Source organism: Dendrobates tinctorius, unplaced genomic scaffold (genome assembly GCF_039654945.1).
Source record: "Dendrobates tinctorius isolate UK_male_01 unplaced genomic scaffold, ASM3965494v1 ptg000114l, whole genome shotgun sequence".
In the NCBI taxonomy this organism is placed as follows: domain Eukaryota; kingdom Metazoa; phylum Chordata; class Amphibia; order Anura; family Dendrobatidae; genus Dendrobates; species Dendrobates tinctorius.
In genome coordinates this window covers 26,237,470-26,254,026 of record NW_027361782.1, presented here as the reverse complement: position 1 = coordinate 26,254,026, position 16,557 = coordinate 26,237,470, and the positions used below count along the sequence as shown (strand labels likewise).

The 16,557-nt window shown below is 42.4% G+C and overlaps 1 protein-coding gene across 1 annotated transcript in view; it reads left to right on the top strand.

The window, feature by feature from the left end:
* Window positions 1–355: 355 nt before the first annotated feature.
* LOC141101109 (transmembrane protein 182-like) overlaps window positions 356–16,557 on the top strand; it is a 41,165-nt gene continuing 24,963 nt past the window's right edge. The window contains exons 1-3 of the mRNA XM_073589933.1: window positions 356–768; window positions 10,258–10,378; window positions 11,739–11,837. Of these exons, the coding sequence (XP_073446034.1) occupies window positions 391–768; window positions 10,258–10,378; window positions 11,739–11,837 (598 nt within the window). The 5' untranslated portion in view covers window positions 356–390. The remainder of the gene's footprint in view (window positions 769–10,257; window positions 10,379–11,738; window positions 11,838–16,557) is intronic.

The following is a 16,557-nucleotide window of genomic DNA, read 5'->3' as shown; positions in this document are numbered from 1 at the left end:
ATGTGGGGGACCAGGGGGGGGCACCTCACTATAAGGAATTGCTTCCAGCCCAGGTTATTTTGCTTCCGTTGCTTTGTCCTTTTCTTGATAAAACCATTATTTATAGATGATGAGAATATTTCCGTGTCATCTCTTTCTTTTCCTGTGACTTCTATGTCATGTTTTGGTCATTAGTCTTGGTGTCTCTATTTGTGTGTTCCAGTCGCTCATCCTCCTTCTTCTCTTCCTCAGGGTCTTCTCTGGTGCGGTGCAGGACTCTGCAGCATGTCTTCTCTGGTGCGGTGCAGGACTCTGCAGCATGTCTTCTCCGGTGCGGTGCAGGACTCTGCAGCATTTCCCCCTGTAGTGTGTGGAAGACGTTGGCCTGTTCTGTGCCTTCCATCCTCCTTCATGCAGCTATGCGTCCTCTCCAGACCACAAGTGTTCTGTGCTGTAGGGTCATCAGCTTTAAATAGGATCCTGTGCCGCTTCTCAGTGAAACCCAAACCAGTGTTTAAGGGATGTAACGTTCCATCCCAAAATATCCATGATGGGCCCGCCACCGCCCCGACCCCTCCGCCCGGCCTCCCACCACTGCACTTGTTCAGCTGCTCCGTGTGTACAGTTATAGCAGAGTTGGTCAGGATGAAGGTCGGAGCTGCTTCCCTTGTCGCAGGCTTGATTGGAGGTATCGGGGTCCTTTTGTTCCTTGTTGCATTCGCGACGGATTATTGGCTCCTTGCAACGGAGAACTGTGGCGTTAGCGGTGGACTCTCATCTCTAGCGCAGGTAACAATGTTGCAGCATCGAGGTGATCCCGGGTGTGACAAGTTTTGATACAAGTTATCAGACAAGACGGAGGCTTCCTTTTCCTCACGTGACTCCTTGGCTGCAATTTTTACATCAATATTCTGTATAAATAATAATTTGGAGCATTTTTGACTCGTCGTGGCTCCGGCACATTTACACTTTATAAATCTGTCGACAAAGTTGTAAAAATGGTGTCAAGTGTCATATCGCGAGGAAAGTTGTGTATGGGAAGGCAATGCCGGAGGCTGGGGAGACTTGCTGGTAGCTTCCACCTCCTAAGTGTCGGCATCTGGGTGTAATAGCAGAACAGGTGCAAACATAATGGGGGTTGTTGTCTTTAACAGTCATGTGGTGACTTCACAGATGCCGCGTTCAGGTCAATGTTTGGGCCGACTAAAGGAGGCCACAATTGTTCTCAGATGGCTGAGAAGATGATACCAGTGCCAGACCACACAACATGCAGCATATAATAAACAACATACAAGTAATATACAACATACAGTATAATATACAAGATGTAATATACAACATACAGTATAATATACATACAGTATAATATGCAACATGTAATATACAACATACATTATAATATACTACACGTAATATACTATGGTAAACATTCCAAAGTGAACATATATACCCTTTAAAAACAACCTTTAATGATCAGATTAAAAAACACTAACCCAGTAAAAAAAAGGTACTGTATATATAAAAAATTACCACAACATTGACCTACAGTATATAAGACTAGCCTGACAGATACCCTACAGTAGGCCTAAATATGCCCCTGCCTGACTGTGTAGGTTGGCCCCCTAAAGAACGATTTTTTGGCAACCCCACACAACGTAGGCTGTCCTTCACTGCCCCATTACAACCCTACCAATACAGGTGGGAAAACAACATATTATAGAGCAGAGATGAAGAGTTTGATAACTAATGATCTCTAATTCTCTATCTTAACCCCTTTCTGCCATTAGACATACTATCCCGTCCATGTGACCTGGGACTTAATTCCCATGGACAGGATAGTACGTCATAGTGATCAGCAGCGCCCCCCCAGGGGGAGCGCCGCTGATTGCGGCCGGGTGTCAGCTGATTATCACAGATGACACCCGGCACTATGTGCACATTAACCCCTGGCACACTGCGATCAAACATGATTGCAGTGTACCGGGGGCATAGGAGAGAAGCGTGCAGGGAGGGGGCTCCCTCCGTGCTTCCCTGCATCCCCCGAAGCAGCGCGATGTGCTGCGTCGCTCCGAGGGTCTCCTCTCTGCAGGCCCCCGGATCCAATATGGCCACCGGGGCCTTCGGGGGTCTGCAGAGAGGCGGCTCCACAGTGCCTGCTGAGAGCAGGCATGAGGAAGCCTGCAGCAGCGCCTGTCAGATCGCTGATCTGACAGAGTGCTGTCTAAACTGTCAGAACAGCGATCTGACACTAGATAGTGATGTCCCCCATAGGACAATGTAATAAAGTAAAAAAAAAAAAAAAGTGTAAAAATAATTTATAAAAAATCCCCAAATAAATAAAAAAAATTTAAAAAAATTCCCCCAAAAATTCTTTATTTTGGTCATTTTAAAAAAAAAATACATATTTAGTATCGCCGCATCCGTAATTACCCATCCTATAAAACTGTCCCACTAGTTAACCCCTTCAAAAAAAATGAAGCAAAAAACAATGCTATATCATCACACCGCCGAACAAAAAGTGCAATAACACGCGATCAAAAAGACGAATATAAGTAAATGTGGTACTGCTGAAAACATCATCTTGTCCTGCAAAAAACAAGCCTCCATACAGCATCATCAGCAAAAAAATAAAAAAGTTATAGCTCTCAGAATAAAGCGATGTAAAAATAATTATTTCTTATATAAAATTGCTTTTATTGCATAAAAGCGCCAAAACATAAAAAAACATAAATGAGGTATCACTGTAATCATACTGACCCAGAAGAAATTCATGAAATGCTGTTTTTGTTCATTCTGCGTCCCAAAAATCAGAATAAAAAGCGATCAAAAAATGTCACGTGCCCGAAAATGGTACCAATAACAAAAATATGACCTCACGTGACTCTGTGGGTCAAAATATGAAAAAATTATAGCTCTCAAAATGTGGTGATGCAAAAACTTTTTTTTTTACAATAAAAAGCATCTTTTAGTGTATGACAGCTGTCAAACATAAAAATCTGCCATAAATACTAAATCAAACCCCCCTTTATCACTCTGGGAGGCAACTATCTGCAGACCGGACATAACCGCACGAGAAGTATGCTGCCTCCCAGGAGCAAAAATCAAGGATGTGGCCAACAGGATACCAGCTATCCTCAAATCCAAGGACGACTACCCTTTCCTACTGATACATGTAGGCACAAACGACACGGCAAGAAATGACCTACCAACTATCTGCGAAGACTTTGAAATTCTGGGGAAGAAAATAAAGGAAGGGAATGTACAGGTTGTTTTCTTATCAATCCTCCCAGTCGATGGCCATGGCATCAGAAGATGGAATAGGATACTAGAGGTGAACAGCTGGCTACGACGGTGGTGCAGGCAGCAAGGATTTGGATTCTTGGACAATGGCGTGAATTACCTCTACGATGGACTTCTCGCAAGAGATGGGATACACCTCACAAAACCGGGGAAACACACATTCGCCAGAAGACTTGTCACACTCATCAGGAGGGCTTTAAACTAGAAGAAGAGGGGATGGGAGGAAAAACAGCAGACAAGAACATGCAGCAGAAGGACAAACTAATCAAGGATACTAGATGTGGTAAAGAGGACCCAAGACAGGGTACTCAGAAGGAAGCTAAGAAAAAGGAAGCAAAACTTCTTTCCTGCATGCTGACCAACGCAAGAAGCCTGACCAATAAGATTGAAGATCTGGAGTTGGTAATGTATGAGGAAAAATACGACATAGTAGGAATAACTGAGACATGGTTAGACGACAGCTATGACTGGGCGGCTAACTTGCAAGGAAATGATTTGTTTAGGAGGGATCGTAAAAAAAGGAAAGGGGGTGGAGTCTGTCTATATATAAAGTCCACTTTAAAGTCCACACTAAGAGAAGATATACAAGAGGGAAATGAAGAGGTGGAGTCTCTATGGGTGGAGATACAAAGAGGGAAAAGTAATAAAATCCTCATAGGGGTTTGTTATAAGCCACCAAATATAACAGAAACCACTGAAAATGTATTATTGAAACAAATAGACAAAGCAGCAAATCACAATGAGGTGATTATTATGGGGGACTTCAACTGCCCCGACATAGACTGGGAAACTGAAACCTGCGTATCTCAGAAAGGAAACCAATTTCTGCCAGTGACCAAGGATAATTATCTGTCACAACTTGTGCAGGGCCCAACTAGAGGGACAGCCCTTCTGGACTTAATTTTAAGCAACAGGCCAGATAGAATAACAGAAGTACGAGTCGATGGGCTCCTAGGGAACAGTGACCACAATATAATACAATTCCACTTATCCTTCAGTAAGGTGCCCTGGGAGGGGGTTACAAAAACGCTGAATTTCAGGAAGGAAAGTTTGATCAGCTTAGAGAGGACCTTCTCCGAATTGATTGGGACAATGTCCTCAAAAATAGGAGCACAGAAAATAAATGGGAAATATTTAAATCAGTTTTACACACCCACTGCGAGCTAACCATACCATACAGAAATAAAAGGGCTAGGAACAGGAGAACACCAATGTGGCTAAATAAGGATGTAAAAAGGGCAATAAATAACAAGAACAAGGCATTTAAGAAGCTAAAACAAGAAGGCAATGAAGAAGCATTAAAAAGTTATAGAGAAAAAAATAAAATGTGTAAAAAACAAATACATTTAGCAAAAGTGGAAACTGAGAGACTCATTGCTAAGGAAAGTAAAACAAACCCCAAACCATTCTTTAATTATATAAACAGTAAAATGATTAAAATTGATGGTGTCGGCCCTTTAAAGAACAATGAGGGTGGAATCATAGAGAGCGATGTGGGAAAAGCAAATGTTTTAAATACTTTTTTCTCAACAGTGTTCACACAGGAAATGGATTTGCCAGGTGAAATGCAGAGTGATGATGTAAACTCCCCATTAAGTATTACCTGCCTAACCCAGGAAGAAGTGCAGAACCGCCTTAGTAAGATTAAAATTGACAAATCACCAGGCCCTGATGGCATTCACCCTCGGGTGTTAAGGGAGTTAAGTAATGTGATAGACAGGCCTCTATTCCTTATATTTAAAGACTCTATAGAAACAGGGTCTGTTCCTTTTGATTGGCGGCAAGCAAATGTGGTACCAATATTCAAAAAGGGGTGTAAAAGGGAACCTGGAAACTACAGGCCGGTAAGCTTAACATCTGTTGTGGGTAAAATTTTTGAAGGGTTTCTAAGGGATACCATTATGGAATATCTCAATGTTAATAAATGTTTAACTCCATATCAACATGGATTTATGAAGGATCGCTCCTGTCAAACTAACCTGATCAGCTTCTATGAGGATGTAAGCTCTCAAATGGACCAAGGAAAATCATTGGATGTCATTTATCTCGACTTCTCTAAAGCATTTGACACTGTCCCACATAAAAGATTGGTAAGTAAGCTGAGAAAGCTTGGGCTAGGGGAAAATGTGTGTAGATGGGTAGGTAGCTGGCTTAGTGATAGAAAACAAAGAGTGGTTATTAATGGTTCATACTCAGATTGGGCCAGGGTTACTAGTGGGGTACCACAGGGTTCTGTATTGGGCCCCCTACTATTTAATATATTTATTAATGATCTAGTGGATGGCTTACACAGTAAAATATCAGTATTTGCAGATGATACAAAACTATGTAAGGTCGTTAACACAAAGAAGGACAGTTTGCAACTACAGACAGATTTGAGTAAATTGGAGAATTGGGCTGAAAAATGGCAAATGAGGTTTAACACAGATAAGTGTAAGGTTATGCACATGGGAAGGAGAAACAGATGCTACAATTACTTACTAAATGGGAAACTGCTGGGGAAATCAGACATGGAAAAAGACTTAGGCATCTTAGTCAATAAGAAGCTAAATTGGAGTGCCCAGTGTCAGGCAGCTGCCACCAAAGCAAATAGGGTCATGGGATGCATTAGAAGAGGTCTGGGGACACGAGATGAAAACATAATTCTCCCTCTGTACAAATCACTCGTCAGACCACACTTGGAGTATTGTGTGCAATTTTGGACGCCGATGCTCAAGAAAGACATTATTGAACTTAAAAGGGTTCAAAGGCGGACTACTAAAATGATAAATGGAGTTGGTTCACTACAATACCCAGAAAGGTTATCAAAATTAGGTCCATTTACTCTAGAAAAGAGAAGACTTAGGGGAGACCTAATATATATGTACAAGTATATCAGAGGGCAATACAGAGATCTCTCCAATGAACTGTTTGTACCAAAGACTGTGACAAGAACAAGGGGGCATTCTCTTCGTTTGGAGGAAAGACCATTTCTGCACCAGCATAGAAGAGGGTTCTTCACGGTAAGAGCAGTGAGGCTCTGGAATTCTCTTCCTGAGGAAGTGGTGATGGCCAACTCACTGAATGAATTTAAGAAAGGAATGGATCCTTTCTTGTGAGTAACAGTATAGAAGGTTACGAATAACATAATATTATAGGTAGACGGTTGACCCAGCTTAGGGGAAGGAATTTTTTTCCCTATGGAGAAAATTGGCTGCTACTCTGTGGGTTTTTTGCCTTCCCCAGGATCAACAATGCAGAACAGCTGCACTAAAAATAGGCTGAACTAGATGGACATAAGGTCTTCCTTCAGCCTTCAAAACTATGTAACAATGTAACCCCCTTAGTTAGGGAAAAATAATAAAATTAAAAAAAAATGCATTTATTTCCATTTTCCCATTAGTCTTAGGGTTAGGGCTAGGGTTAGAGCTAGGGTTAGGGCTAGGGTAAGGCTGTGTGCACACGATACGGATTCTGCTGTGGATTTTTCCGTGCAGATTTGGCTAACTCCGCATGTAAATACACAGGTCAAATGACCTGCATTTTACCTGCGGATTTAGTGTGGATTAGCCTGCGGTTTTCCCCTGCGTTTTGACATCTGATAATGGATGAGGTGTCAAACCGCTGCGGATTCCGCACAAAGAAGTGACATGTGCACTGCATTTTTTATTTGCCATTGAATATAAAGATACAGTACAATGCAGCAGAAACTGCTGCGGATCCGCAGTACAATGCAGCAGAAACCGCAACATGTGCACACACCCTTAGGGTTAGGGCTAGGGTTAGAGCTGAGATTAGGTTAGGGGTGTTTTGGGGTTAGTGTTGAAGTTATATACTTCTGTGAAGCACTTGGGGGTTCAAAGTGCTCCCCACACATCTTGGCAAGTTCCTTGGGGGGTCTAGTCTCCAAAATGGGGTTACATGTGGGGGGTTTCCACTGTTTCGGCACATCAGGGGCTCTCCAAATGCAACATGGCGTCTGATCTCAATTCCAGCCAATTCTGCGTTCAAAAAGTCAAACGGTGCTCCTTCCCTTCCAAGCACTGCCATGCGCCCAGACAGTGGTTTACCCCCACATATGGGTTATCAGCCTACTCAGGACAAATTGCACAACAAATTTTGGGGTCCAATTTCTTTTGTTACCCTTGGGAAAATAAAAAATTGGGGGCAAAAATATAATTTTTGTGGAAACAAATGATTTTTTATTTTTATGGCTCTATAGTATAAATTTCTGTGAAGCACTTGGGGGTTCAAAGTGCTCACCACACATCTAGGTAAGTTCCTTGGGGTGTCTAGTCTCCAAAATGGGGTTACATGTGGGGGGTTTCCACAGTTTAGGCACATCAGTGGCTCTCCAAAGGCAACATGACAACCGCAGACCATTCCATCAAAGTCTGCATTCCAAAACGTCACTACTTCCCTTCCGAGCCCCGACGTGTGCCCATACAGTAGTTTTCTCCCACAGGGGTATCAGCGTACTCAGGACAAATTGGACAACAACTTTTGGGGTCCAAATTCTCCTGTTACCCTTGGGAAAATAAAAAAATTGGGGACTAAAAGATTATGTTTGTGGAAAAAATATTTTTTTATTTTCACGCCCAGGCGTTATAAACTTCTGTGAAGCACTTGGGGGTTCAAAGTGCTCACCACACATCTAGATAAGATCCTTGGTGGGTCTGGTTTCCAAAAATGGGGTCATTTGTGGTGATTTCCACTGTTTTGGCACATCAGGGGCTTTCCAAACGCGACATGGCGTCCGATCTCAATTCCAGCCCAAAAAGTCAAATGGCGCTGCTTCCCTTCCGAGCTCTGCCATGCGCCCAAATAGTCATTTACCCCCACATATGGGGTATCAGCGTACTCAGGACAAATTGCACAATAACTTTTGGGGTCCTGTTACCCTTGGGAAAATAAAAATTGGGGGTGAAAAGATCATTTTTGTGGAAACAATGTGATTTTTTAACTGTACGGCTGTACGTTATAAACTTCTGTGAAGCCCTTGCGGGTTCAAAGTTCTCACCACATATCTAGATAAGTTCGTTGGGGGGGGGTCTAGTTTCCAAAATGTGGTCACTTGTGGAGGGTTTCCATTGTTTAGGCACATCAGGGGCTCTCCAAACGTGACATGGCGTCCGATCTGAATTCCAGACAATTTTGCAGTGAAAAAGTCAAACGGCACTCCTTCCCTTCTGAGCTCTGCCATGCGCCGAAACAGTGGTTTCCCCCCCACATGTCAGGTATCAGCGTACTCAGGACAAATTGCACAATAACCTTTGCAGTCCAATTTCTCCTGTTACCCTTGGTAAAATAGAAAAAATTGGACCTGAAGTAATTTTGTGAAAAAAAAGTTAAATGTTCATTTTTTTTTAAACATTCAAAAAATTCCTGTGAAGCACCTGAAGGGTTAATAAACTTCTTGAATGTGGTTTTAAGCACCTTGAGGGGTGCAGTTTTTAGAATGGTAGAATGGTGTCACTTTCAGTTATTTTCTATCATATAGACCCCTCAAAGTGACTTCGAATGTGATGTGCTCCCTAAAAATAAAATGGTGTTGTAAAAATGAGAATTCGCTGGTCAACTTTTAACCCTTATAACTTCCTAACAATAAAAATTGTGGTTCCCAAATTGTACTGATGTAAAGTAAACATGTGGAAAATGTTATTTATTAAGTTTTTTGTGTGCCATATCTCTGTGATTTAAGGGCATAAAAATTCAAAGTTGGAAAATTGCGAAGTTTTCAAAATTTTTGCCAAATTTCCATTATTTTCACAAATAAACACAAGTTATTTGAATGAAATTTTACCACTAACATGAAGTACAATATGTCACGAGAAAACAGTGTCTGAATCACTGGGATCCATGGAAGCGTTTCAGAGTTATTACCTCATAAAGGGACAGTGGTCAGAATTGTAAAAATTGGCCCGGGTAAAGGGGTTAATAGGCATACAGATAATCAAAAATAATATCCAGAATCATGATTAATACTCCACCATGTAACATGCCATATGATAAATAGCTATCACATATTACAGGCCCAAGCATAGCACCTGATTAGACAGTCCAAATAATTGACTTAAAATTGAGGGAGAATTAGATACACCCCAAGATGACACCCAAAATCATGACTGATATTGCACAATGCATTTAATATACTTGGTGTAAAAGTAGTTATAAGCCCATATATAACAGGTAAAGAGACATTGTAAATAATCTGGAGTATGACTTATCATCAGTCAGATGCACCCTGACGCGTTTCCCCATCAATAGCACGGTTCATCAGGTTACAAAGGTAGTAGGAATGCCGGATGACATGATGGATGATTACATGCATTGTGCAATATCAGTCATGATTTTGGGTGTCATCTTGGGGTGAATTTAGAATTTTTAGCAATGTCTGGATTTCCTTAGTGCTGCATCGCTGTCATGTGTATATTACTGCCATATAGTGCCCATATGTATCACCCCAATGTTGCAGCTGTTGCTATTCTGTTATAAAGCTGATTTTGAGGTCTGTATCAATCTTTGGGATCTGATGTCTCCACACTTTATAACAATGCAGAGCTGATATGAAAAATGCAAGATCCCATTAATGATGGTGATGATGTTGGTGTCATGGTCGCACCTGGTGATGTGGATGGGCTAAGCCATAGGTCAGGGTGAGCAGCGCAGAGTGGAGATGGTGATTCATCAGGTGGAGTTGCCAGATGGTACGTGGATGAGCAGAGCTGGAATAGCAGAGCAGAATAGCAGAGCCGAGTGAGTAGACAGCACTGTAGAGCATCAGAGGGGCTTTTATCATGAGGCACTCTTGATATAGCTGCTGCAGAGCCCAGCAATAGCAGAGCTGGGTTAGTCAAGTGGTTGTTAGCTCCAGGAACGCACATAGTAGTAGAGAAAACTGGCCGCAGGGGAAGAAGGCCACATAGACCGGTGCTGGAGCCAGGACAGGTTAGGAACAGTGGTGGATGATGGCAGCTGACTCTCTATCTCTGATTGCAGAACAGCACAGACGTCCCCCCCACCCCGGCCACACCTCTGTACTTTCACCATGAGGGTTTCTTTTGGAGATGTTGGTTCAATGGGGAAGATTTCCAGGAGACAATCTGGAACTTCTGGTTCAGTGAGTAAAGTTCTGTTATCTGTGATCCAGTCCAGTTACAAAAGTTCTTCTCATTGTCATCAGCGCCCCCCTCCTGGCATCAGGTAACATGTAATATCGCTGCTCTGGCTGAGGCCTTTATAGATGCTGGAGCGGTCGGCATCTTATACAGAGGCTGGAGGGGACGATTACATGTACCATGGCTGAAGGGGTGGGTAACCGTATATAGAGGCCAGTAGGGTGGGTCACTATATACAGAGGCTGGAGGGGTGGGTCACGATACACAGTCTTGAGGGGTGGGTCACTATATACAGAGGCCAGAGGGGTGGGTCACTATATAACGAAGCTGGAGGGGTGGGTCGCTATATACAGAGGCTGGATGGGTGGGTCACTATATACAGAGGCTGGATGGGTGGGTCACTATATACAGAGGCTGAAGCGGTGCGTCACCATATACAGAGGCAGCAGGGGTGGGCCACTATACAGAGGCTGGAGGGGTGGGTCACTATGTAACGATGCTGGAGGGGTGGGTCACCATATACAGAAGCTGACGGGGTGGGTCACTATATACAGAGGTCGGAAGGATGGGTCACTATATACAGAGGCTGAAGCGGTGCGTCACCATATACAGAGGCAGTAGGGGTGGGTCACTATATAGAGAGGCTGGAGGGGTGGGTCACCATATACAAAAGCTGGAGGGGTGGGTCACTATATACAGAGGCTGGAGGGTTGGGTTACTATATACAGAGGCTGGAGGGGTGGGTCACTATATACAGAGGCTGGAGGGGTGGGTCACCATATACAAAAGCTGGAGAGGTGGGTCACTATATACAGAGGTCAGAGGGATGGGTTACTATATACAGATGCTGGAGGGGTGGGTCACTATATACAGAGGCTGGAGGGGTGGGTCACTATATACAGAGGCTGGAGGGGTGGGTCACTATATACAGAGGCCGGAGGGGTGGGTTTCTATATACAGAGGCCGGAGGGGTGCTATTTGGTTTGTACTTGGTTGCGTAGGGGCTTTAGTATTAATCCCTGGTGGCCTGGTGAGTATACTAATAGCAATACTTACCCACATTTATAAATGTTTTTACTCCTTTTCGCCAAAAGAACTGTCTGCTAAGGGACAGATTTATTAACCAAATGAGCCAGAATTTACAGCTGTTTGTGCCCTGAACATCAGTGAATACTTGTGATTTGCTGCTTAGATGGAAATCACAGGATATAAAAAAATTGCAAAAAGATTCCAAAAATGTTTGCACAAATGTGGGTAACACAGCGTGCGCCACCAGGCCTGGGGAGGGGGTGAGAGTCTTCTCTGGATTCCAAGGACACCCATTGTCCCTCCTAATGCAGATTCTCTAAACTTTCTCTCCAGCCAGTCAAGCGCACCCCAAACACTGCATCCAGGGGTACCTGTTTCCCATGCCGATAGCACCTGGACCGGTCCCTCATCCGTCTTATGACCCTACAGCAGGTATGTATCAGACAATCGCAGAACATCACCCCCCCAAAAAGTGATTGTCTTTCTATAGGACCCTCACATAGGAATTTACTGTACAATCCTATTGTAATATTGATCTCCTCTGTGATCATAGAATCCTAGAATGTTAGAGCTGGAAGGCACCCCCAGGGTCATCGTGTCCAACCCCCTGCTCAATGCAGGACTCACTAAATCATTTCAGACAGATGTCTGTCCAGCTTCTGTGTGAAGACTTCCATTGAAGGAGAACTCACCACCTCTCGTGGCCGCCTGTTCCACTCACTGATCACCCTCACTGTCAAAAAGTTTTTTCTAACGTCTAATTTGTATCTTCTCCCTTTCAGTTTCATTCCATTGCTTCTCATGTTTCCATATGAAAATGAGAATAATGATGATTCTTCTACACTGTGACAGCCTTTCAGATATTTGTGGACAGCTATTAAGTCTCCTCTTAGCCTTTCTTTTTGGAGCTAAACATTCCCAGATCCTTTAACCGTTCCCATACTTTGCAGTCCACTCACCATCCTGGTAGCTCTTCTCTTAACTAACTCCAGTTTTTCAATGTCTTTTTTAAAATGTGGTGCCCAGAAATGGACCCAGTATTCCAGATGAGGCCTGACCAAGGAGGAGTAGAGGGGGGTAATTACTTCATGTGATCTAGACTCTATGCTTCTCTTAATACATCCTAGAAATGTGATTGCCTTTTTTGCTGCTGCATCACACTGTTGACTCATGTGCCGTCTGTTATCTATTAGTATACCCAAGTCTTGTTCACACATGCTATTTCTTAGTTCTATTCCTCCTATTCTGTAAATGTAATTTTCGTTATTCTTGCCCAGATGTAGATCTTGCATTTCTCCGATAAATACCAATCTATTAGTCACTGCCCATTCTTCAGGCTTCTCTAGATTCTTCTGAATCCTTTCTCTGTGTTCTCTAGTGTTAGCTGTCCCTCCTAGCTTTGCATCATCTGCAAATTTGATCAGTTTACCTTCAGTTCCTTTATCTACATCATCTATAAAGATGTTGAACAACACTGGGGTCAGAACAGAGCCTTGTGGTACCCCACTTGAAACCTCTTCCAACAATGGATTGTTACCATTTATTACCACTCTTTGAGTACGATCACTGAGCCAATTATGAATCCACCTAACCGCAGCCTTGTCAATCCCATACTTGGTCACTTTCTCAATAAGGATAGTGTGATATACTTTATCAAATGCTTTGCTGAAGTCGAGATTTACTATCTCTACCACATTTCCCTGATCCACACAGTCAGTGATTCCATCATAGACAGAAATTAGATTAGTCTGGCATGACTTGTTTGCTATAAACCCATGCTGGCTCTGGTTAATTACTGCATTTTTACTCAAATACTTACATGCTGTTTAATAATTTGTTCAGAGATCTTTCCTGGTATAGAAGTAAGGCTAACTGGCCTGTAATTTCCTGGCTCCATCTTCTTTCCTTTGTTGAAGATAGGGACAACATTTGCCCTTCTCCAGTCTTCTGGCACTTCTCCTGTTCTCCAGGATTTTTCAAAGATTCTAGTTCATGGTTCTGCATTTTCCTCTGCTTACTCTTTCTGTCCCCTAGGATGTAATTAATCTGGACTATGAGATGTAAATTCATGTAGATTAGCTAAGTGTTCCCTCACCATCTCTCTGTTTATAGATAGTGTGGATTCTTATATTCCTTTGATGGCATTGCGAAGATCAGCTGATGTTACAGTTGCATTCTTAGAGAACCCAGATGCAAAATAGGAATTTAAAAGTCTGGCTTCTCAACATCATTTCTGCCACTTCACCATTTTCATTCTGTAAAAATCATATAGCATCTTTGACTTTTCGTTTGCTTTTGACATACCCCTAAAATCCTTTTTTTTACTGCTTTGGTCTCCATTGCAAGCCTCACTTCATTACTGGCTTTAGTTCTTGTAATGTTTGCCCTGCATACCCTGCAAACAGCATTATATTCTTCTTTAGATTTGCCCCCCTCTTTCCACTAAATATATATTTCTTTTTTCCATTTTAACAAATGATTAAGTTCTGTGTTCATCCACCCTGCTCTCTTTAAGCTTCCAATTCTTCCATCTTTTCTTGATTGTTACTGATTGTGTGGTGAGAATTTCATGTAGGAAAATCTTCCATTCTTTTTGGATATTTCTGTCCTTTACAACATCCAACCATTGGACCTTTCCTACTCTCTTTCTGAGTCCATCAAAATCTGCCTTTACATAGTAACATAGTTAGCAAGGCCGAAAGAAGACATTTGTCTATCCATTTCAGCCTATATTCCATCAGAATAAATCCCCAGATATGTTGTTCTAAAGAATCTAATAACTGTAAGATACAAAATTGTTATGCTCCAGGAAGACATCCAGGCCTCTCTTGAACCCTTCGACTGAGTTCACCATCACCACCTCCTCAGGCAAGGAATTCCAGATTCTCACTGCCCTAACAGTAAAGAATCCTCTTCTGTGTTGGTGGAAAAACCTTCTCTCCTCCAGACGCAGAGAATGCCCCCTTGTGACCGTCACCTTCCTTGGTATAAACAGATACTCGGAGAGATATTTGTATTGTCCCCTTATATACTTATACAAGGTTATTAGATCGCCTCTCAATTGTCTTTTTTCTAGACTAAATAATCCTAATTTTGCTAATCTCTCTGGGTATTGTAGTTCCTCCATCCCCTTTATTAATTTTTTTGCCCTCCTTTGTACTCGCTCTAGTTCCATTATATCATTCCTGAGCACAGGTGCCCAAAACTGTTCACAGTACTCCATGTGTGGTCTAACCAGGGATTTGTACAGAGGCAGTATAATGCTCTCATCATGTGTATCCAGACCTCTTTCAATGCACCCCATTATCCTGTTTGCCTTGGAAGCCGCTGCCTGGCACTGACTGCTCCAGGTAAGTTTATCATTAACTAGGATCGCTAAGTACTTCTCCATGTCAAATTTACCCAGTGGTTTCCCGTTCAGTGTGTAATGATGATATTGATTCCTTCATCCCATGTGTATAACCTTACATTTATCATTGTTAAACCGCATCTGCCACCTCTCGGCCCAAGTTTCCAACTTATCCAGATCCATCTGTAGCAGAATACTATCTTCTTTTGTATTGACTGCTTTACATGATATTTGCAGATGATACAAAACTAATATTTTACTGTGTAAATCTTCTACCAGATCATTAATAAATATGTTGAAGAGAATAGGTCCCAACACTGACCCCTGCAGTACCTCACTGGTCACAGTGACCCAGTTAGAGAATATACCATTTATAACCACTCTCTGCTTTCTATCACTAAGCCAGTTACTTACCCATTTACACACATTTTCCCCCAGACCCAGCATTCTCATTTTGTGTACCAACCTTGTGTGTGGCACGGTATCACACGTTTTGGAAAAATCAAGATATGCCGCGTCCAATGACTCACCTTGGTCCAGTCTATAGCTTACCTCTTCATAAAAACTGATTAGATTGGTTTGACAGGAGCGATTCCTCATAAGCCCATGCTGATATGGCGTTAAACAGTTATTCTCATTGAGATAATCCAGAATAACATCCCTCAGAAACCCTTCAAATATTTTACCAACAATAGAGGTTAGACTCTACTGGCCTATAATTTGCCCTTCTGATGTCTAACCTTAAAGTCTTAGTCCTCGCTGGTCTTCCTCCTCTTGTAATCCAAAATCCTCAACCATTTCCTCCCTGTTGGTAAAAATTAGTTCCTAGATTGCAGATCCACTTGTTCTCTCTGTTTTGAAAGATAAAGTTGTCAGCGAAAGAAGATAAAAATTTCTGGATTAAGTACTTTTGCCTAAGGGCTCATACTCACATGTGAGAAACTCGGATGAGTCTCGCATCTTAATACCTGGCACTGCCACTGGTGCTCGGATTGGAGCGTTCAGCTGCTTGTATTTCTATGCAGCTGAACGCTTCGATCGTAGTGCCGGCGGCAGTGCCGGGTATTGACGTGCGAGACTCATCCGAGTTTCTGGCATGTGAGTAAGAGCCCTAAGAGAGATTTCCAACAAATATCTGGATGGTTAAAATCTCCCATGATCACTTTGTTGTATTTTTTTGAGAACAGAGATATCTATGATAAAAAGAGTTCATCCATATCTTCAGTCTGTCCAGGTGGCATATAGTAAACACCTACAATAGTGTCCTTTCTGTTCGTCTCTCCTTGTATTCTTACCCAAAGTTTCCACAGAGATACCAGTCTCTGAAGCTTGGCTCTCTGTGGAGATATACATTTTCCTAACATACAATACAACATCTCCTCCCTTCTTGTTATTTCTGTTTCTAAGAGATAAGTTGTAGCCTTCAAGGTTTATATTCTTATCATGTATATCATCCCACCAAGTTTCAGAGATGTCTATGACATTATATCTCTCTTCCTGTGCTAACAGCTACAATTCTCCTTGTTTGTCTCCCAATCTCTGTGCCAAAGGCGTAGCTAGGGTTTTGTTCATAGAGGCCAAAACTTTTGAGTGGCCCCCTAACCAAGTAACCCTGATAACAACTATGGTGGCACACCCTAATAGTGACTTTAGGAAAATCTTAGCAGATGACCGTGCTGTTACTGAAAATAATCTCTATACAAAGTCCAACACTGATATTACTGCCATATGGTGACACATAGTGGTAGATATCAGTGCTGCAGAACATATAGGCGATTTTAGCACAGTTACCGTATTTTCCGC